Below are 21,616 nucleotides of genomic sequence, written 5' to 3'. Positions count from 1 at the left end.
GGTTGCACACACACACACACACACACACACACACACACACACACACACACACACACACCCCACCTGCTTTGGCCCCTATGGGAGCTGCTGCTGGAGAATTCTTGTCTGAGATCAGGTCACAGCTGTCCTCCCCAACTTCTCCAGCCTGGGGTCTGTGGTCCCCAGAACCCCGCAGGCCGGCCGGGTTGAGGTTGGCCTGGCTGAGGCTGGGGCCCCGGCCAGAGTGGCGCCTCCACAGGGCATCCGCGCCCTGGGAGAACCGGGGACCGAGTGGGACCCCGGCTTCACGGAGAGGCCTCCCAGGGCACCTGCCCAAGGCCACCCAGCGCGCGGCGGCCAGCGAGCCGTCCGGAGCCCGACCTCCCGGCGGGGCTGCGGCGGGGGCGGCGCCCGCCCGGGGCCTTCCCACGCTCGGTGGCGCGTCACCGCGGGGGCGAGGGGGCGCCAGGGCGCCGGGGGGGGGGACTGCGGTGCGGGGAAGGGCCCTGGGAAAGGGCGGCGTCTGCGCCGGGGCCGGGCCGGGGCCGGGGCGGGCCGGGGCGGGGCCCGACCGGCGGACTCGGAGCCCGAGCGCGGGGCTGAGTCCCAGGAAGCCGGCACTGACCATGAAGCGGCCCAGGGAGCCGAGCGGCTCGGATGGCGAGTCCGACGGACCCATCGACGTGGGCTGTGAGGGCGATCGGAGGTAAGGGCCGGGGCCGGGACCCCCGAGGGGCTCAGCGGGCATCGGGCCTCGGAGATGCCCGCAGGTGTGAGCCCGGAGGTTGGGGGCGTGTGCTGCGTGCACCTTTGCTGAGCGCTCGCTGCGGATTCCCGGGCGCGCGCCCATCCATGCGGGGACGGAGGTGGCGTTCTGCGGGGGACTTGGTGGCCGGCTAGAAATGGACTTCCTGCTGAGGCCACTGGAGAGGACTTTTCTTGAAGACTTTTTGTGTAACGGGCCGTTTCTGGGGCTTGAACTTAGGGCCTGGAAACTGTCCTTGGGCTTTTTCACTCAGTGGCGCCACAGCTCCATTTCTGGCTTTTTTCTTTCTTTCTTTCTTTTTTTTTTAATGGTTAATTGGATATTGAAGTCTCACCGATTTTCCTGCTTGGTCTGGCTTCGAACCTTGACCCTCAGATCTCAGCCTCTTGGGTAGCTAGGATTATAGACAGGAACCACACTCACTGGCCCCTGGCTTTTCTTTTTCTCTCTCTTTTTTTTTTTTTTTTTTTTTTTTTGGCCAGTCCTGGGGCTTGGACTCAGGGTCTGAGCACTGTCCCTGGCTTCCTTTTTGCTCAAGGCTAGCACTCTGCCACTTGAGCCACAGCGCCCCTTCTGGCTGTTTTCTATATATGGTGGTGCCAGGGAATCGAACCCAGGGCTTCATGTATAGGAGGCAAGCTCTCTTGCCACTAGGCCATATTCCCAGCCCCCCTGGCTTTTCTTGAAGACCTTAGCAAATCTTCATGGTCTGTTGATACCACACGGCCCTGTCTAGAATCTGCCCACTAAGTAGAATAACCATACTTTCCTAATTTTACACTAGTTTGTTGTACTTTTCATCGAGTACAAGAAAAGCTTCAGGGAGAAGAAAATTCTCCTTGAGCAAAGCAAAATTTAGCATTCTGGTTTTGGTTCTAAAGACAATGGTAGCCGACTTGCTAGGCCCACTATTCCATTCCCAAGGCTCTTTCTCCAAACCACTGTTTCCAAAGTCATCCACTTCTGGGATATAACAGTTTGACTTGCTTTGAGCCTTTAGAACAAACTGCTTTTTTTATTTTTTGTATGTGTTTGCCAGTACTGAGGCTTGAACTCAATATCTGGGCTTTGTCCCTTATTGCTCAAGACTGGTGCTCTGCCACTTGAGCAGCTCCACTTTCAGTCTTTCTGGTGGTTAATTGGGGAGAAAAGTTTTGTGGATACAGGGCACTGGTGGCTTACACCTGTAATCCTAGCCTTTAATCCTAGCCTGTAAGCCTTCAAACTTTGATCCTCAGATCTCAGCCTCCTGAGTAGTTAGGATTACAGACATAAACCTTTGGTGCCAGCCAGACTCTTATCTCAAAAACCACTCAAAAAACGGAAGTGGAGCTGTGGCTCAGTGATGGACCTCTATCCTTGAGCAAAAGAGCTCAGGGACAGTACCCAGGCCCTGACTTCAAGCCCCATAACTAACCAAACCAAACCAGAACAAAAGTCTCATGGACTTTCCTTCCTCAGCTGGCTTTGAACTGCTATCCTCAGATCTCAGCCTCCTGATTTGCTAGGGTTACAGGTGTGAGCCACCAGTGCTAGGCAGCACACTGTTTTTGTTGGTTTGTTTTTAAATCATTCTGCTGCCTCCCAGCTCTGTGAATTCACTAAGCTTCACTGTTCTCATCTGTAAAATGGGAACACATAATAGAACCATTTTCAAATGAGTGTTGGAAAAATCAAATGAGAGGTCAAGAGCTTAGCTCAGGGCCCAACAGGTTTAGTTAGTGCCAGGCACACACCCTGAAAATAGCTATAGGGACAAGCTAAGACTCTGCAGAGCTGGCCAGTCCTGTAACTGCCACTAACTCTCCTTTTAGGCTCTTCTTTCCTTCCTTCTTTTATTTCCATCAGTACTAAGAATTGATCGAGGGCTTCATGCATGCTAGGCAAGCCGTGTACTACCATGCAGTCTCAAGCTACTAGTTTCCCTGTCTAAGCTTGTTTCTGCCTCAGCAAAATAAAGGAGGGTGGCAGTGAGAAGGAAAGAGCTATTTCATCCATCTTGCTCATCTCTAGACAAGAATTAGAAGGGAACAAGCTGGGTGTGGTGTCACACACCTACCATCCCAGCAGGTAGAGGAGGCTCTCTAGTCTGAGGCCAATCTCAGCACATAGTGAAACTCTGTCTCAAATAAACAAAAACAACAAAAGAATGAGAAGGGGATCAGGGTTTGTTTCTTTCTTTTTCTTTTTTGCAGTACCGGGGAATGAACCTAGACTCTCGTACAGGCACATATTACACAACAGTGCGCTACCTCTGATCCACACTTCATCCCAATTCTTTTTTTTTGGCCAGTCCTGGGGCTTGAGCACTCAGGGCCTGAGCACTGTCCCTGGCTTCTTTTTGCTCAAGGCTAGCACTCTGCCACTTGAGCCGCAGCGCCACTTCTGGCCGTTTTCTATATATGTGGTGCTGGGGAATTGAACCCAGGGCTTCATGTATATGAGGCAAGCACCCTTGCCACCAGGCCATATTCCCAGCCCCCATCCCAATACTTAATGATGTGCTTGAAGGCATTTCATAATTCTATTGCTCTCTAGTTTTCTGAGACCAGGAAGATCCTGCCTCAATCACAGATCCGAGTTGAGGATGTAGCTCAGCAGAAGAGTGCTTGCAAAGTGGGCACATTACCCTAGGTTCGAGCCCCATTAGAATCTACAATTGAGAGAAACAATTCTCCAAGCCTGTGCCTGCTAGCAGGGGGAAGTGGCCAACAGCATGTGGTGATGGTGGAGAGGGTTACAAATTTAATGTTTCTTGGTCTTTCTGGGTCCAGAGCATAAAACGGATGCCAGAGAGCTGGTGTATCCTCTGCAACTGTCAGCCTAGGCGAGGACTATGTGTAGAATAGAAAGAGGAGCCTGTGGCCTGTGAAGGCACCTGTGTGGGGTGGGGTTCACTGACAACCAAGGACAGCAGGGAAGGCTTCCTGAAGGTGATCTCAATGAGGTCTGGTTTGGTTTTTCTTTTCTCTACGGAGTTTTGTCATTTTGGCTGGAGCCCATCTTTAGAGGCTGTTCTCAGAAGGGCAGACCCCTCTGAGCAGGGAAGGCAGCTGGACATCTGGCACAGGCTGCCTTATAGACGCCTCTTTGTAGCACTTCCCAGAGGGCCCTCCCCCCAGCAGACATAAATGCTTCAATTCAGGGACTGCTGAACGGTGCCTGCTGTGGTCCAGACCCATGGCTGGGCATCAGAGCCCAGATGTATCCTGCCTGGCCTCTGCCCTCAGGGAACTCTCAGAGAAGAAGCGCTTCATGTACAAAGAAAATCAGATAAACAGTGACAAGGGCCACAAGGCTGGGGCAGCCAGCCTCCTAGGGTCAGAGGCAGGGCACCAGTCCCACACACTCAGACTTGAGAGGAAAAAACAGGGTGTGCCCCATTGTCATAAGGGGCATTTGCCTGCTGCTAGCATCCTGCCCCATCTGTGGGAATCATGCTTAGAGCTCCTGTCTGAACCTGATAACCCCCCTCCCCGATGCATGCTGGGTCCAGACAGAAGACAACCTCTTCTCTCCCCATCTCTGAACATTTAATGAACACCTGTCATTTATCAGGCTCCTTTGAAGTCAGATAGATCTGAGTTTGACTCTCCATGCCATTTACTTTTTTTTTTTTTTGTTAGTCCTGGAGCTTGAACTCAGCACTGTCCCTGGCTTCTTTGCTCAAGGCTAGTACACTGCCACTTGAGCCACAGCGCCACCTCTGGCCATTTTCTGTATATGTGGTGCTGGGGAATCGAACCCAGGGCTTCATGTATACGAGTCACACATTCTTGCTACTAGGCCATATTCCCAGCCCCATTCCATTTACTTTTGCAAGTGACTTTACTCCCCTCTGAACCTGAGTTTTATCTCTTACAAAATAAGGGTGCAGATATGACTCTCCCCGTGTGAGGCTTTGACATGTAGCACATAGCTCCTTGGTTTGGCACAAGGTCATGTCTAATGAATACTGCTGTCCAAGGGGTCACCAGTGAGAGATCTGACAGGAAGACTAGACTTGCTGGGCATGATGCTTAACTCTGTGTCTGTCACACACATCCCCATAAATATAATTATATTTCCTAAAAATGGAATAGAGGGCTATTGTGCAATAAATGAGACAGATGGATGTGGAAATTCCTTCTAGAACGAAGCGTACTGCTAGGTCATGATGCGATGATGAATGTCGGGGGCACATTGGCAAGAGCCCTAGATGAAAAGCCATGGAACCCAGCTCTGGTCCTGGATTTTCTCTCATTGGCTGGGCATCCTGTAGAAGGTCCCTTCCCTTCTCTGGGTTTTCTCATGTTACCAGTGGGCTCAGTGCTGTCTGAGGACCCTTCATGTGGCGCATTAGGATTCTGCCTTTGATTCAAGTGCAGTCATCTGCAAGAGTCCCACAAGGAAGTTCCCAGGCGGAGTCAGCACCAAGGGTCGTCAGGACCCACGGCCAGATCACCTGAAAAGCTATTCCCACTCCCAGAGACTGCCCCGGAATCCTGGCTTGGGGCTCCAAGAGGCCCCCAGAGCAGCTCTTGGTAGTCACCATATCCTCTCTGCCTTATTTTCAGACTCTCAGAGGAGAAGCTCCCACCCCTCCTCCCACCATCTGAACCAGATCACAGGCTGCGGGAGCCCAGGCTGGGAGCTGTTAGGGTAGAGAGACTGGAAGACTATTCAGACAGACAGGAAATCAGACTTAGGAGAGAAGAACAATGCTGCATTGGGAGCCAGAAGACAAGGATTCTCATGCTTAGCAGCTGGGTGGGCTGAACAAACTGCTTTAGCTCCCTGAGGCTCCGCATCATCATCTGTGAAATGGGATTTCCTCAGGGCTCAAAGGAGAGAAAGACATGCAGTGATGCCAAAAAAAACCATAAAGTGAGCAGGCACTGGTGGTTCACACCTGTAATTCCAGCTACTTGGGAGGCTGAGGATCCAAATTTTGAAGCCACACAGGCAGGAAAGTCTATGAGATTCTTATCTTCAATTAATCACACACATACACACAAAAGCCTGAAATGGAGCTGTAGTTCAAATGACAATGCCCAAGCCTTGAGTTCAAGCCCCAGTAGTAGCACAAGGAAGAAAGAAAGAAAGGAGGGAGGGAGGGAGGGAGGGAGGGAGGGAGGGAGGGAAGGAAGGAAGGAAAGTGAGCTTTGCCAATAAGATCTAGGGGAGTGGGGGAGGGGAGACCATGCTGCTGAGAGGAATGAAGCAAGAGACAGGAAAAAGAGAGCGCCTAGAGCCGCCTAGCCTGAAGTGGGTGCGCCAGGCTCCAAGAGATGGTCCCTGAGGAGAGATCAGGCTGAGAGGCAGTGACGTGCACAGGCTAACCCAATACTTAGCGCAACGCTTTATCCAGTGAGCGGAACAAAGGCCATGTCTCTTATGTACCTTGGCTCCTGGGGTTTGTCCCCAGTGAACCGGGGAAGCTTTGTAAACAAGCCACCGCCCCTCAGATCTCACGATCTGGTGTCTGAGGTCCAGACCTGCCTCACTGGGCCCTGCCTCCCAGGAGCTTTCCCAGGCCTCTAACCAGTTCTGCTTGTCCAGATGTGTGTGTGGGATACATCCTTTTCCAGATGTGTCTGGACCAAGCCAGAGGCATAGCATCAAGAGCTGACAAATGGTATTTGGTCTCTCCTGCAAACTTCTTTATTTGAAGTATTCACGAAAATGATCCAACCTCAAATGCTATGAGGGTAAACACCTGGGCAGCCTCTAAATAAGCTACATAGACCCTCATTCCATAAAGGCCCAGAACATAGGCTTTATGGTGGTCCTACCTATGTTCCTCAGTGGTTTCAGAGAACGAATTGGGAAGCTGAAGCTCAGCCATGAACTCTGTGTGTTCCAAACACTTGCTGAGAACCAGGGCTACAGTGGTAAGTGACATTGATGTCACTTGTGACTTCATCGAGCTTGTTTGCTGGAGAGATAAATATTAATCAAACGAGCTGGGCACTGGGGGCTCTCACCTATAATCCTAGCTACTAAGAAGGCTGAGATCTGAGACTCATCGAAGCTAGTCTGAGCAGAAAAGTTCATCAGACTCTTTTCTCAGCAAAAAGCCAGAAGTAGGAGTGTGGCTTTAGTGGTAGAGAGTGCCAGCCTTGAAGAAAAAAAAAAAAAAAAGAAAAAGAAAGAAAACCAATTGAGAGCGTGATGCCCTGAATTCAAGCTCCAGTGTTCTCTCTGTCTCTCTCTGTCTCTCTTTCTCTCTCTCTCTCTCACACATAGACATACACAAAGAATATTAATTTAAAAACCTTGTAAGTATAAAACACAAACTGGCAGTAGGCTAGGATTGTATAGAGCAACGGGCATCTAGTGGGAGAGTAGATGTTAAAAAAGAAAAACTTCTAAAGGAGTTGACATTTGAGTTGAGATCGGCAGGGTCTTTGTTGAAGTTACTGGGCAAAGGGGTTGGGGTTTGGGATGGAGAGATGGTGTTCACCAGAGGATTCTAGAGTAGGGGAACAGGATGTGAAACTACAGGAGTTAGTGGGTTCACAGGCAGGAGCACACATGGTGAAAGAGGATTGGAACTAGGAAGTGACAGGGGCCAGCTGGGCCACCTGAAGGATAGTGGTTTTGACCTTGAAAGCATTGGGAGGGCTGAGGGATGACTCAAATGGCAGGGCACTTGTGTAGCAAGCACAAGCTCAACACCCTAGTGAGCACAAGTGTGTATATGATGATTAGGAAGCCACTGAGGAGGCACCGGTGGCTCACACCTGTAATCCTAGCTACTTAGGAAGCTGGGATCCGAAGATTGCAGTTCAAAGCCAGCTTGGGCAGGAAAGTCTGCGAGACTCATCTCCAATTAACCACCAAAAAAAAGGCTTGAAGTGGAACTGTGGCTCAAGTGGTAGAGCACCAGTCTTGAACAAAAAAAAAAGGCTCAGGGACAGTGCCCAGGCCTTGAATTCAATCCCCAGGACCAACACACACACACACACACACACACACACACATACACACACACAAAAGTGACAAAATTTGGGGCTGGGAATATGGCCTACTGGCAAGAGTGTTTGCCTTATATACATGAAGCCCTGGGTTCGATTCCCCAGCACCACATATATAGAAAATGGCCATAAGTGGTGCTGTGGCTCAAGTGGCAGAGTGTTAACCTTGAGCAAAAAGAAGCCAGGGGCAGTGCTCAGGCCCTGAGTCCAAGACCCAGGACTGGCAAAAAAAAAAAAAAAAAAAAAAAAAAAGTGACAAAACTCAGATTTGCATTTAAATGATCACTGTGCCTGCAGTGGGAATAGAGAGGGTACAGACAGACCTAAGGAGAGAAGGGCCCCATAGGCCCATGTGGGCCCCCATGTGAGAGATGACAGGAGGTCCTGAATACCCTGCAAGTCGATAGGACAGACAGGACACACAGTTGACACCTGGAGCAGGCAGGTTTGGGTGAAGTGGAGTGAGGATGAAGGCAGGGTCCAAGACAGTGCCAGGTTTCAGCCATGCAGAACTCCAAGCTAGGGATGACTTCAGTGAGATGGAAAACCCAAGGGATGAGGAGCAGGTGTGGGGTGAGGGCGAGCTGGTGGGGTTCCTGTTCAGATGTGTGGCACTGGACTTTCCAGGAAGCAGGGGAACCCTTGCAGACCTGAACAGGGCCTCCCGCCTTGGCCACATAAAGGATACCTTGGAGCCGTCTAGATGGACAGTCACTGGTCTGCATGTTATTCTGGTCAAAATCTGAAGGGGGCAGGAACCCCTTCGTCATCCGACCTACCATTTCATCCCCTTCTCCCCCCCCCCCCCACCCAGCCTCTCTCCCATCCCGCCCCCAGCCTCTTCTGATGGGAACTCTTGTGCTGGAGGCAAATACCCAGTATTCAGCCCGGGCTGCAGAGGAAGGCCAGGGTTGTGGGGGAACCGATTCGGCCTTCAGGGAGGCCAGGGCAGTGTCCCCAAGCACTCAAGAGGGGCCTGTGACCCAGATGCGGCCTCCCCCTCGCCTGCCCGCCGCGTGGGAGGAGGCGGCAGCTGCGGGACTGGCGGAGGGCGGTGGCGCCGGCCGTGGGAAGCGGCGGCATCTGCTCTTTCCACGCTCCTTCCCAGGGGCTCGGCTCTCTGAAACTCAACCCGCCCCGCCTGGCCCCTGCTTGGGCCAGGCCCATACCCTGCCAGCCCACCCCCCACCCCCACCCCTGGGATCGGGTTGCAGAGAGAGTGGCCATCCCTGAAGCAAGGGGAAGGTGCAGGGGGGTGGCAGGGGGCAAAGCCAGCAGGCTTGGGGACATGGCAGTCCACCTCCGGCTTCACACAGACACCAACCAGGGTGGCAGGCAGAAAGCTCAGAGCACATGGAGGACTTGGCTGGTGGTGAAAAGAGACCCTGGGGAGAAAGGGGGCATCCCTCCCCATGCCAACCCCGGAGCCCTTCCTCGGCCTGGGAGACCAGGGTCCATCGCCAGCCTAGCCATTCCAATCAGTCCAGGCCAGGGAGATGGGTTTGTATCCTGAGAAAATGGCCTTTCTCTTCTTCCCCTGCAGCCAGATGGCCAGGCCGCTGGCCACCTCCAGCCCCTCGCAGATGCAAGCCAGGAAGAAACGCAGAGGGGTGAGTGTGCTCTCAGCCTTGCAGGGGTCCAATCAATGTTCCCTGATTGGGAAAATTGGAAAAGGGGGCGGGATGCTGGCCTGTGAACCTGTTCTGAAACATCAGACCAGCTTGCTGGGGTTCAAGTCCAGGCAAGCCACTTCTCCTCTCAGTGCCTTATTTCCGCCCATATGTGGCTGGACTCATGAAGATTAAGTGCATAATAACATCTGTTACTTTTGTTCCAGCCTCCCCCTCTATTCTCTGTCCCTCCCTCTCTGCTCCCTGTCTCCTTCCTGAGCCTAGAACGTTTCTCTCCATGTGTGAGAAGTGAGGAGGCAGGCAGAATGAGGAGGCTTCCTGCTTTCCCCTCTCCATCTTGTCTAGCCCCACCTCTCACCCAGGAAACATCTGTGCTTGCACACTGGGAACCCAGAGGCCAAGGATCTGACAGAGGCCATTCACTCCCTGTGAGCCCTTAGACAAACCACTTCCCTCCCACACTCATGACTGTGTGTGTGTGCTTGGCAATACTGGGGTTTGAACTCAGGGCCTGGGCACTGTCCCTGAGCTTTTTTGCTCAGGGCTAGTTGTTTACAACTTGAACCACAACTCCACTTCCAGCTTTTGGTTCTTTTTTTTTTTTTTTTTTTTTTTTGCCGGTCCTAGGGCTTGAACTCAGGGCCTATGCACTGTCCCAGAGCCTCTTTGCACTGTACAAGGCTTAACACTCTACCATTTAAGCCTCAGCACCACTTCTGGCTTTTTCTGAATAGTTTATGGACTTTATGCCTGGGCTGGATTTGAACCATGATCCTCAGATCTCAGCCGCCTAAGGATTACAGGCATGAGCCACTGGCGCCTGGCTGACTTTCAGCTTTTTGGTGGTTAATTGGAAATAAGAGTCTCACTGACTTTTCCTACCTATGCTAGCTCCAAATATGGACCCTCAGATCTCAGCTTCCTGAGTAGCTAGGATTACAGACCTGAGCTACCAGTGCCCGGCCACATTCATGTTCTTTCTCTGAAGAAAGGAAGGTTATTTTCCTGCCGTTGTACTATGAGTATTCCGCTACCAGGATTGGAAGAAGAGAAGGAAATGATGTAAATAAAGGGCTCTACAGTTAGAAAGAGCAGCCCCTCTGATAACCTAGCCACTGGAAGGCACCCCCCCCACACACACACACTGGTCCAGCTACTCCTCTCTCTTCCCCTCTCCCCCCCTCCCCCCAAGCAGGGCTGACTGAGGCCTGTACTCATAAGCCCCTCCTCCCTCTTACAGACCAAGACACAAGATGTGACTTCTTCCAGGTGTGTGCTCTCTAGCTGTGAGCCCTCAAGCAAATTCCTGAGCCATAATTTCCTCCTTCCTCATGAGAATCTGATGAGGGAAAACGGGTCCAGTGTCTGTCTGGACGCACGGGGAACTGTGAAGGAGTATGCATGTATGGGTCATTTCTTGTCATTCTTGTTCAGATCATAGAGAAACGACGTCGAGACCGCATCAACAGTAGTCTCTCCGAATTGCGGCGCCTGGTCCCCACTGCCTTTGAGAAACAGGTGGGTGACATTGCTGACGGAGCCAGAGGAAATACTGAGTTAGTGACAAGTAAGGTTCATCTCTCATGGAAGCTCTTGTGGTGGATATTGGCTGACAAGGGATTGTAGTCATTTAGGTATCGCTGTCAGTAGCCTGGGGACAAAGAATGGAAATTTAACTAGGTGCTGGTGGCTCATGCCTATCCTAGCTACTTAGGAGGCTGAGATCTGAGGATAGAGGTTGGAAGCCACCTTGGGCAGGTCCATGAGACTCTTCAGTTGACTAGCAAAAGGTGGAAGTAGAAGTATGGTTCAAGGGGTAGAGTTCCAACCTTGAGTGCAAAAGCTAAGTGAGAGCACTAGGTCCTGACTGGCATGTACAAAAAAAAAAAAAAATGGTGGGCTGGGGGGCTGGGAATGTGGCTTAGCGGTACAGTGCTTGCCTAGCATACATGAAGCCCTGGGTTCAATTCCTCAGCACCTCAGACACAGAAAAAGCCGGAAGTGGTACTGTGGCTCAAGTGGTAGAGTGCTAGCCTTGAGCACAGAGAGGCTCAGGGACAGTGCCTAGGCCCTGAGTTCAAACCCCAGGACTGGCAAAAAAAAAAAAAAAAGAATGGTGATGGGGCACTGGTGGCTCACATCTGTAATCTTAGCTATGCAGGAGGCTGAGATTTGAGAATTGCAGTTCAAAGCCAGCGCAGGCAGGAAGGTCCATAATTCCCTTATCTATACTTAACTACAAAACAACAACAAAAAAAAAGTGGCCAGGCACTGGTGGCTCATGCCTGTAATCCTACCTACTCAGGAGCCTGAGATCCGAGGACCATGGTTTGAAGCCAACCTTGAACAAGAAAGTCTGTGAGTCTCTTATCTCCAATAAACTACTCAGAAAAAAAGGTAGAAGGGGTGCTGTGGCTCAAAGTGGTAGAGCGCTAGCCTTGAACAGGGTCCCAGGTCCTCATTTCAGCACCATGACCTAAAAAAAAAGGAAATTTATACTTAGTGAAGTATCTCAGCTATAGTAACTTTAGGTCCATTTAAGTAGAATCCCAAAAATGACTCTGGAGAACGGGGCTAATTCTAGTTGTGCCAGGCACAGAGAACAGAGATCTCCCAGATCACATTGAGCCACTAACTAGCTGAGCAGAAAGGAAGCATAGGAACTCTGCTATGTGTCCACTAACATTTCCAGAGCTACTTGGAAGTAAAACGGGTGGCTGAGAGTGAACACTCTGTCATTGAACATTGTTGAGCTGATTCAATAGGGAGTCATTTGGTTAAATCAGACAGCATCTAAGATTCTTGCCTTAAGCTCCAGAGCACAGGTTGCATACAGGTGAGAAGTTACCTATCCCATAGATGTTCGCTAAAACCTTTTGGGGGCCACTCATGGACTAGACCTGGAGTCTGTCTCCAAGGAACTCTTGTGGTGAGGCAGATGCTCAGGTTTTTCCTGGGAAGAAGGCTTCAGAAGCATTTCACAAGAGAGAATTCAAGGGAATGGGAATGTGGCTTAGTGGTAGAGTACTTGCCTAGCACACATGAAGCCCTGGGTTCGATTCCTCAGCACCACACATACAGAAAAAGCCAGAAGTGGCGCTGTGGCTCAAGTGGTAGAGTGCTAGCCTTGAGCAAAAAAGCCAGGGACAGTGCTCAGGCCCTGAGTCCCAAGCCCCAGGACTTGAGAGAGAGAGAGAGAGAGAGAGAGAGAGAGAGAGAGAGAGAGAGAGCGCCAATTCAAGACAGTGAGCCTTGATGACAGGCAGGGCTTTTGAGTACCAGGGACCATCTAGAGCCTGCACGTCTCTGCCTTCTGTACCTACAGGGCTCTTCCAAACTGGAGAAAGCCGAGGTCTTACAGATGACGGTGGATCATTTGAAAATGCTCCATGCCACCGGCGGGACAGGTACCGATGCTCTTCTCTCTTGGGAGTCAGTCGTAATAACACATATTTTGAGGCTGGGCCCCAGGGGATCCCCAAGTGAGCCACAGCCGGCAGATCCTGCTGATGGTTTGCCATGCTTGTGTCTCATCTCTCAGCATCGCCTGCTCTGCTTTCAGTGTCTGCATGTGTCCTACCTCCTCTCATCCTTCAAGCCCTTCCAGGCCTTGTAGGAGCTTTCTCCGTGTGACACTGTTCCAGGGATCCGGCCTCCAGGGAGTTCAGGAGCCACCTACATGAGCCAACTGCCGCCGGAGACCTGCCTGAACCCAGAAAGCAAACACCTGATGCATTTATTTCTTTTGATTTACTTATTTTTGTCATGCTGGTGATTAAACCCAGGGCCTCTAGCTTGCTAGCCAGGTACTCTGCTGCTAGAGCCATGCCCCTGGTCCTCTTTACATGCTTCCTGGCGTCACTGGGATGACAGGCATATACCACCTTGCTGGTCATTGTATGAGATGGAGATTGGAAAACTTTTTGTTCAGGCTGGAGTCGAACCATAATCCCCCAAGCTCTGCCTCCCTGGTAGCTAGGATTACAGGTTTGAGTCTCTACGCCTAGCCGCCACCTGAAAATTTTAACCATATATGCTTCCTTGTCTAGCTTTCTGGGTTGCTGTTAGGTCCTGGGCAGTGCTGGGCCTCATGCCATACTCACACAGGTGTCCAGATTGAAGTAGAACACAGATCATCCTATCATTTTAAATTAAATCCTTAAGGGCTGGGGATATGGCCTAGTGGTAGAGTGCTTGCCTCACATACATGAAGCCCTGGGTTCAATTCCCCAACACTACATATATAGAAAACAGCCAGAAGTGGCACTGTGGCTCAAGTGGTAGAATGCTAGCCTTGAGCAAAAAGAAGCCAGAGACAGTGCTCAGGCCCTGAGTTCAAGCCCCAGGACTGGCAAAATAAATAAATAATCAATCAATCAATCAATCAGACCCTTAAAATCATGCAACTATAGCTTCAGGAAGACTTCCTTGCCAGGTGCCAGTAACTCACACCTGTAATCATAGCTAAGGGAGGCTAAGATCTGAGAATTGAGGTTCCAAGCTAGCCCTAGGAGACAAATCCAAGAGACTCTTATCTCCAATTAACTAGCAAAAAGTCAGAAGTAGAAGCAAGGCTCAAGTGGTACAGCACCAGCTATGAGGGGAAAAGTGGAGTGAGACCTTCTGCAAGTAGGCAAGGTGGTTCAGATCTACAATCCCAACTACTTGGGAGATGGGTGTCAGGAGGGCTCATAGTTTAAGGTCAGCCCAGATAAAAAAGTTAGTAAGACCTTCATTTCAATCAATAAGCCAAATGTAGTGGTGTGTGTCTGTAGCCCCAATGTGAGGGAGGAATAGGCAAAACCGGTGAGACATTATTTGAAAAACAACTAAAAGCAAAAAAGGCTAGGGCTGGGAATATGGCCTAGTGGCAAGAGTGTTTGCCTTGTATACATGAAGCCCTGGGTTTGATTCCCCAGCACCACATATATAGAAAACGGCCAGAAGTGGTGCTGTCACTCAAGTGGCAGAGTGCTAGCCTTGAGCAAAAAGAAGCCAGGGACAGTGCTCAGGCCCCGAGTCCAAGCCCAGGACTGGTAAAAAAAAAAAAAAAAAGGCTAGAGGTGTTCAAGTGGTAGAACATCCTGAATTCAAACCTCAGCACTGTGGAAACAGCCAAAACACAAAGGCTTCCAGACAAATGGAAAATTTTGTCTCAAGCTGTGGCCACAAAGACCAAAGTCCCAAGGACAACTTGCTACGCTAAAAGAGAACCATTGCTTTTTTATTTTAGTTTTTGGTACCAATACAATACTGAGGTTTGAACTTGGGGCTTTGGGCTCTCACTTGCCTTTTTCATCCAAGGCTGGTTGGTACTCTACCATTTGAGCCATCTCTCTACTTCCAGCCTTTTGCTGCTCAATTGTAGCTAAGAGTCTTATAGACTATTCTGCCTGGGTTGGCTTTGAATCATGGTCCTCAGATATCAGCTTCTGCCTAACTGGGGTTGTCCAGGCACGAGCCACCAGCGCCCACCAGGATATTTGTATTTTAAGAGGCCTTTGTGCTCAGGGTGAAGCAGTATCCTGTAGGGGTGGGTGGGGTGACTGGTCACCCCACATACTCTGAGACAGGAGGTCTGGATGGGAATTTAGGAGTTTGCCAGCTTAACAATAAGTCTGGCCTCTTACCCTGGCACAGATCCTTTTGAGAACTCTGCAGAGGAATGCATTGCTCATGGTGGAACTTAGTGTCCAGTGGGGAGACATTTCAAATTACACTCACGTTATCCCATTAAAAGGAAAGTAGTGTCATGGGTGGTGTGGGCAGCATTTTATAGCTTTCAAAAGTCTTGGATTTATGTTGTCTTCTTCAGTTCTCACAAGAAGCAGGAGGGGGCGGGGGCAGGTCTCATCTCCTCCACTTTCCTTCAGGGCTGAGGGGACTATGGCGTTGTGGCTTACATACCACCATCCCATCCAGGCTCTGTGCAAATGATTTAGCCTCTCTATCTTTAATGAGAATAATGAGATGGTATATATGAGGATTATTAGTAATGAAATGAAATTCTTAGTATGACAGTCCTAACTTGGCACAGTGGCTCATGCCTGTAATCCTAGCTACTCAGAGGGCTGAGATCTGAGGATCATGGTTCTTAGACTCTTATCTCCAATTAACCACCAAATAACCAGCAATGGAGCTATGGCTCAAGTGGTAGAGTGATAGCCTTGAGGAAAAAAAACAACAACAAAAGCTCAGAGACAATGCCCAGGGCCTAAGTTCAAACCCCAAACCCACCACCCATCCCCTCCAAAAAATAAGGAAGGTATCAGGATATGCAAATAGCTAAATATATGGCAGAGCCAGGTCTCACCTGAAATGGTCCTGACTCGAGGACCATGACGTCTTTTGCCAAGTTTTCCTTCTGGACTGAACCATGACCAGAATGCGATATCCACTGCTGTGGTTGGTTATGAGGGAGTCCTGCCCAGGGCTGCTCTGGCTTTGTTTAGAAGGTAGTCAAGAGAGGGGTGAGGGGGCTGGGAATGTGGCTTAGTGGTAGAGTGCTTGCCTAGCATGCATGAAGCCCTGGGTTTGATTCCTCACTACCACATAAATAGAAAAGGCTGGAAAGGGGCGCTGTGGCTCAAGTGGTAGAGTGCTAGCTAGCCTCGAGCACAAAGAGGCTCAGGGTCAGAGCCCAGGCCCTAAGTTCAAGCCCCATGACTGGCAAAACAACAACAACAACAACAACAAAGAAAAGGAGAGGGGTGAGGGTGTGGGTGACCACGTGGAAAGTCCATCTGGCTGTCCCTCACTGACATCAGCCAGAAGAGATGGCCCCAGCCTGATGGCAGCCTCCAGGGACCAGAATGAGATCTTTGCTGCATGTGTGCATGCACACATACATACACAGTAGTACAGGGCTTGAACTCAGGGCCTTGCACTCTCTCTTGGCTATTTCACTCAATGTTAGCGCTCTACCCAGTTGAGCCACCCTTCCGCTTCTGGCTTTTTGCTATTGAACTGGAGTTAAGAGTCTTATGGACTATGTTTTTGTTTGCTTTGCCCAGGCTAGCAGCTTCTACGCTCCTCAGATCTCAGCCTCCTGAGAGTATGTAGCTAGGCTTATAGGCGTGTGCCACTGCCACTGGGCTCAGGCTGCCTTTTGACCCAGGAGACAAACTCATATGCAGCAGAAGCCCAGCCAGTAATAGAAGTGATAACTCCCTTGTCCTTTATGGGCATTCTCTGGGCTTTATTTCACAGACCCCCCCTCCACCAGTGAAGCAGGCATCATATCCTCCCATGTCTCCCATGTATTGCTGAGGGAATTGGGACGGCCAGCCAGCTGACTAAATGGCCGCGTCAGGACTTGAATTCAGCTCTATGGACTTCTAAAGTCCCGATGCTTCTCAGGGATGCTATGCTCCTTTCTCTGAGGGACCTCTGGCTCTCATGACACTGTCCTCGCTTCCCTTCTCTGCATCTGCTCTCAGTCGCAGGCCAGGTTATTCAACACCTCTGTAGGTTCAGCCCTTTCACACCTCCCACGTGTCTAGTACTGGAGTTACCTTGGCCACACCGTGAATTGTGATAAAATCATCCTTTACCTTGTATAACGTTTCTAGTTTTTTCTATCTGTCCTCCATCTATTGGATCCCCACTTTACAGATGTGAAGACTGAGGACTCGCTGGCCCAGGGTCACCCAGGGACTGCTCTCTGGCAGCCTTGAGCCTGGGTGCCTCCCGCCTGGCATTCTCTCATTGCATCTTTTTTTTTTTTTTTGCCAGTTTGGGGCCTTGGACTCATGGCCTGAGCACTGTCCCTGACTTCTTTTTGCTCAAGGCTAGCACTCTGCCACTTGAGCCACAGCGCCACTTCTGGCCGTTTTCTATATATGTGGTGCTGGGGAATCGAACCCAGGGCTTCATGTATACAAGGCAGGCACTCTTGCCACTAGGCCATATTCCCAGCCCCTCTCATTGCATCTTTTTTTTTTTTTTTTTTTTGGCCAGTCCTGGGGCTTGGACTCAGGGCCTGAGCACTGTCCCTGGCTTCTTCTTGCTCAAGGCTAGCACTCTGCCACTTGAGCCACAGCGCCACTTCTGGCCATTTTCTGTATATGTGGTGCTGGGGAATCGAACCTAGCGCCTCATGTATACGAGGCAAGCACTCTAGCCACTAGGCCATATCCCCAGCCCACTCATTGCATCTTATCTTGCAGGATTCTTCGATGCCCGTGCCCTGGCGGTTGACTTCCGTAGCATCGGCTTCCGGGAGTGCCTCACCGAGGTCATCCGGTACCTGGGGGTTCTGGAAGGCCCCAGCAACTGTGCAGACCCTGTCCGAATTCGCCTCCTCTCCCACCTGAACAGCTACGCAGCTGAGATGGAGCCTTGGCCCACGCCAGCTGGCTCCCTGGCCTTCCCTGTGTGGCCCTGGTCCTTCTTCCATAGCTGTCCGGGGCTGCCGGCCCTGAGCAACCAGCTTGCCATCCTTGGACGAGTCCCCAGGCCCGTCCTCCCCAGCACCTCCTCTCCCACTTTCTCCATCCCAGCACTCCGGATCACACCTGCACGCAGGGCCCCTGGCACCATCCTGCCAGCCCGGAGGAATGTGGTGCCCAGTCGGGGGGTCTCTTCCACCCCGAGGGCCCGCCCCCCAGAGAGGCCACCTGCCCCTCTGCCTGTGGTGCCCAGTAGCAGGGCTACCCGGAGCAGTCCCATCTCTCCCCTAGTGCCATCGTCCTCCCCCACAACTGCCTGTGTAGCCCTCCCCACCTCCAGCCCTCCCCCATCAGGGCCAGCAGGCAGGCCTGCAAATGCTGTGCTCTACCACAGCTGGGTGTCTGAAATCACTGAGATTGGGGATTTCTGAGTGGGCTCCCCATCCCCACCATGTCCCTCAGGAGTAAGGAAGGTTCTTCTCCCAGGAGCACTGAAGCAGACACTGCATTTTCTGCTTTGCGTCCACCCGTCAGAGGCCCCTTCTCTCACCGTTGATGCAGCTCATCTTCACGGCTCCTCTAGAGCGCCTCTGACCACAGAGGCTTGGTCTGGGTTCTCACATGACCAAATGCCCCATGATTGCCTCATGAGCCCCTAAGAACTGTGCGAGACCTTCTCCTGCCCAGTATGCATGAACCTGAGATAGAAAGAATAGCATGAGGCCAGGCAGCAACTCACAACCTGTAGTCCCAGCTACTTGAGAAGTAGACATCAGGAAGATTGAACTTTGCGGCTAGTTAGAGCAAAAGAGAAATAAAAAGCAAGAGAGATACCCACCCACTCCCATTTCAACCAAGCCAGATGTGGTTGTTTGCACCTGCAATCCCAGTTAAATGGGAGGTATAGGTAGGTGAATTGTGGTTTGAGGCTGGTCCCCAGACAGCACAAGACCCTATCTGAAAAGTAGCCTGAAGCAAAGAAAGACTGGAGGTATGGACCAAGTGGTAGAGCACCTGCTTAGCAAGCACAAGGCTCCTGAATTCAAATTGAGTTCCACCCCACCCCCCACCCCCATACACTGAATTGAATAAAGGATACTATGGCCCCACAGCAGCCTGCTTCCCTGGAGAGGTCAGATGGCAGTCAGGAATGATAACAGGCTGTAGCCGTCGCAGGCCAAGGGGTAGGACACACTGCCTGCCTCAGTTCCTGGAGACAGTGAGCCAGGAGTCAGAGAAACCGGTGCCCAGCCTGCCCCTGCCCACTCCTTCCCAGTGACCCACAGGGCAGAGCCCTCGTCCATTACAGCCCAGGCCTGGATATTGGGGATCAAGCTGCAGACACCACCCTCTGGCTGACTGCCCATGGCTGGGAGGATTCTGGGTGTCAGCAGAAGCTCTGAGCTGGGGAATCCTCACAAACGGGCCTCCACAAGTTACCAGGCAGGGCCAGCATGGAGCGGTGGGGAGCCCGGCTGCTGGCCTCTCTGTGTGGGTCACAGCTCTAGACACACTGTCCTCCCTGCTGGGTGCAGCAGGGCCCTGCGTGCTGCCACCCAGAGGCCTCAGCCCCTTGGGATACAGCGCCAGACAGCTGAGCTGCCTGGTTTGCATCCCACAGCCCTGGGCTGTCAGGCTGGACAAAAATAACTATGTGGAGGGGGGTGGGGGACTGTGAGGCGAAGGTCACCCCGTGGTGGAGGGCCTGAGATCCTGCTCACCCAGATTCCACACAGCTGGCTTGGCTCCATGTCACTCCTCAGCTCTGCCTCGGGCCATTTTCGTCTCCTGGAGAACCAAGCAGCCAGCCCACCGTTCCCTGAGGAACAGCAGTGAACGGGCTGACATCCAGGATCGCCATGTCAATGGACCAAGTGTTTTTAGAAACACTTCTGCCCTCCCGGGTGACCATCTGCACCCCAAAAGCCTCCGGGCCTCCTCTACCACCTGCACTCCCCCACCTCCCCGTCCTGCGATCTGGTTAACGCCTGACACACCCGAAGCTGTGGGGTCCTGGAACTGGTCATGTATTGTTGCTCAGCCCCCACCACCACTTCCTGGTAGAAAATGTCCAATGTAATCTCTGGTGAAGATCTCCCCCCTCCCCTCCCACTCCCCACACCCCACTTCACCTAGACACACCCAGCATCTGGTGGAACCAGACTCCCTAGAGGCTGCCGCGAAGAGGCTCTGCGGGCACAAAAGTAGAATTGACAAAAACACTGGAGATAAAGGGCAGTCAGAGAAGTGGGGCAGAGGGCTGAGGTCATTTGCATGATCCAGAAAACCTGTAGGGACAGGCTGTTTCTTTGAGGAGGGATAAAGTGGTTTCCCCCTCCAGTTAGTCCAGTCACACAGTTCTGTAGATCCTCCCACCCTCTGAAATGCACACAGCCAGGAGAGGAGGTGCTACTGCTGAGCAGATCCATGTGGGGGGGACAGTCAGGGAAAGAGGGACAGACAAGGAGACAGATGGCAGACTAGCCTCACCTTTCTCAGGAAGGGACGCACCCAGTGCAGGAAGAGGAACTTCCCAGTCTCCCTGATTCCAGTTCTCATTTCCGGCCTTCTCCCGCCTCTTCTTCCCCTCACCTGATTTCCAGCTGTTCCTAGGAAGCCAGGGCATTGCACAGGGCTGACAACATGCTATCCTGGGAACCCAGCCCTCAGTCAGAGCGGGGGCTGAGGGAGCCATGTTTCCACCACAGACTGTTCATACCATGAAAGTGAGGTGATTCCTCCTCCCCGCAGATGTCAGCAGCTCCGCTGGTCTTGGCTTCCTTCTTCAGGAGACCAAGGCAAGCGGCTGTGTGTTTTTTCTCTTGGCTGGGGACTCAGGCCTCCTGTTCCTAGTCTCAAGCCTTCCCTGTGTCCCTAAATCACACCTACCCCCCCCACCCCTGACAGGCAGTAAAGGTGTTTTGTTCTCCTGCAAACCCATAATAAATTCTTGTTTGTTTGTTTGTTTTTACGAGTATTGGGGCTTAAACTCAGGGCCTGGGTGCTGTCCCTCGGTTTTTTCACTCAAGGCTGGTACTCTACTCCTCGAGCTCTAGTACGGGTGTTTGCTAGTTAATTGGAGATGAGAATCTCCCCGACTTTCCTGCCCCAGCTGGCATGACCCTCAGATCTCAGCCTCCTGAGTAGCTAGGATTACAGGTGGGAGCTTTAAGTTCTGCTGCTTTATCTTGGCAGCCTGTCCACTTGTGTCTGAACCCACAGCCACCACCAGGGCAGGGCCACGCCATGCCTCCCGAGATTATGGTCCCAGCTTCCATGGTCTCCTTTCTTCCTCTCATCCATCAGTCCCCAGCAGCAACCCTAGAGAACCCAAAACAGAGAGCACGTGGTTCCGTTCTGGCTTCCAGTCCTTCCCTTGTTATATTGTTATTCTACAGACAACAAGGTCCTCCCTCTTTGTGGTCCCAATTCCACTTCTAGACGTACTTCTTGCCAGTCCCAACCTTGCTCCAGGCTCCCTGCTCCCCTCCTGTCTTCATTCCGTAGCATTCCAACTTCACTTTCACCCCCAGGACAGCACATCTGCTGCTCCCTCTGGCCCAAATGCTCCTCCTCCCTCTTGGCACGGATGAGTTCTTCAGCCCCTCAGTGCTTGCCGTCAAGGTCACCGCCTCCGAGAGGCCTTCCCTGACTACCAGACTCAAAACATTGTTTCCCTTCATGGAGACTTTGTCATTTGCCCCCTACCCCTACCTAGATTGTAAGCCCTGTGAGGCCACAGAACCACCCCTGCTCTGCTCTTCAGTATGGACCCAGCTCTGAGCCTGGTGCCAGGCTCTCTGTCACTCTCTGGATCCTTGTTGAGCTGAGGGGTCTGGTCTTGTGCTGTGGCTGGCACAGGCCCTCTGTGCATGATCTCCCCACCCCCAC

At 51.8% G+C, this 21,616-nt stretch overlaps 1 protein-coding gene across 1 annotated transcript; it reads left to right on the top strand.

Annotated features, from left to right (window-relative positions):
- Nucleotides 1–531: 531 nt before the first annotated feature.
- Heyl (hes related family bHLH transcription factor with YRPW motif like) lies at nucleotides 532–18,536 on the top strand. The gene is made up of 5 exons (XM_048350974.1): nucleotides 532–685; nucleotides 9,248–9,314; nucleotides 10,770–10,853; nucleotides 12,661–12,742; nucleotides 17,504–18,536. The coding sequence occupies exons 1-5, from the start codon at nucleotides 606–608 to the stop codon at nucleotides 18,154–18,156; spliced, it is 966 nt and encodes a 321-aa protein (XP_048206931.1). The 5' UTR covers nucleotides 532–605; the 3' UTR covers nucleotides 18,157–18,536.
- Nucleotides 18,537–21,616: the final 3,080 nt, after the last annotated feature.

Source organism: Perognathus longimembris, chromosome 7 (genome assembly GCF_023159225.1).
Source record: "Perognathus longimembris pacificus isolate PPM17 chromosome 7, ASM2315922v1, whole genome shotgun sequence".
NCBI classification, from domain to species: domain Eukaryota; kingdom Metazoa; phylum Chordata; class Mammalia; order Rodentia; family Heteromyidae; genus Perognathus; species Perognathus longimembris.
Note: the sequence above shows the minus strand (reverse complement) of the source record. Positions and strands in the feature narration are given on the sequence as shown.

What these genes read in the sequence shown, in the direction of transcription:
- Heyl (XM_048350974.1), top strand. Translation starts at nt 606, where the DNA reads ATGAAGCGGCCCAGGGAGCCGAGCGGCTCGGATGGCGAGTCCGACGGA. An exon ending in CCACTGCCTTTGAGAAACAG is followed by an intron (nt 10,854 to 12,660) that starts GTGGGTGACATT and finishes CTGTACCTACAG; the next exon opens with GGCTCTTCCAAACTGGAGAA. An exon ending in CCATGCCACCGGCGGGACAG is followed by an intron (nt 12,743 to 17,503) that starts GTACCGATGCTC and finishes CTTATCTTGCAG; the next exon opens with GATTCTTCGATGCCCGTGCC.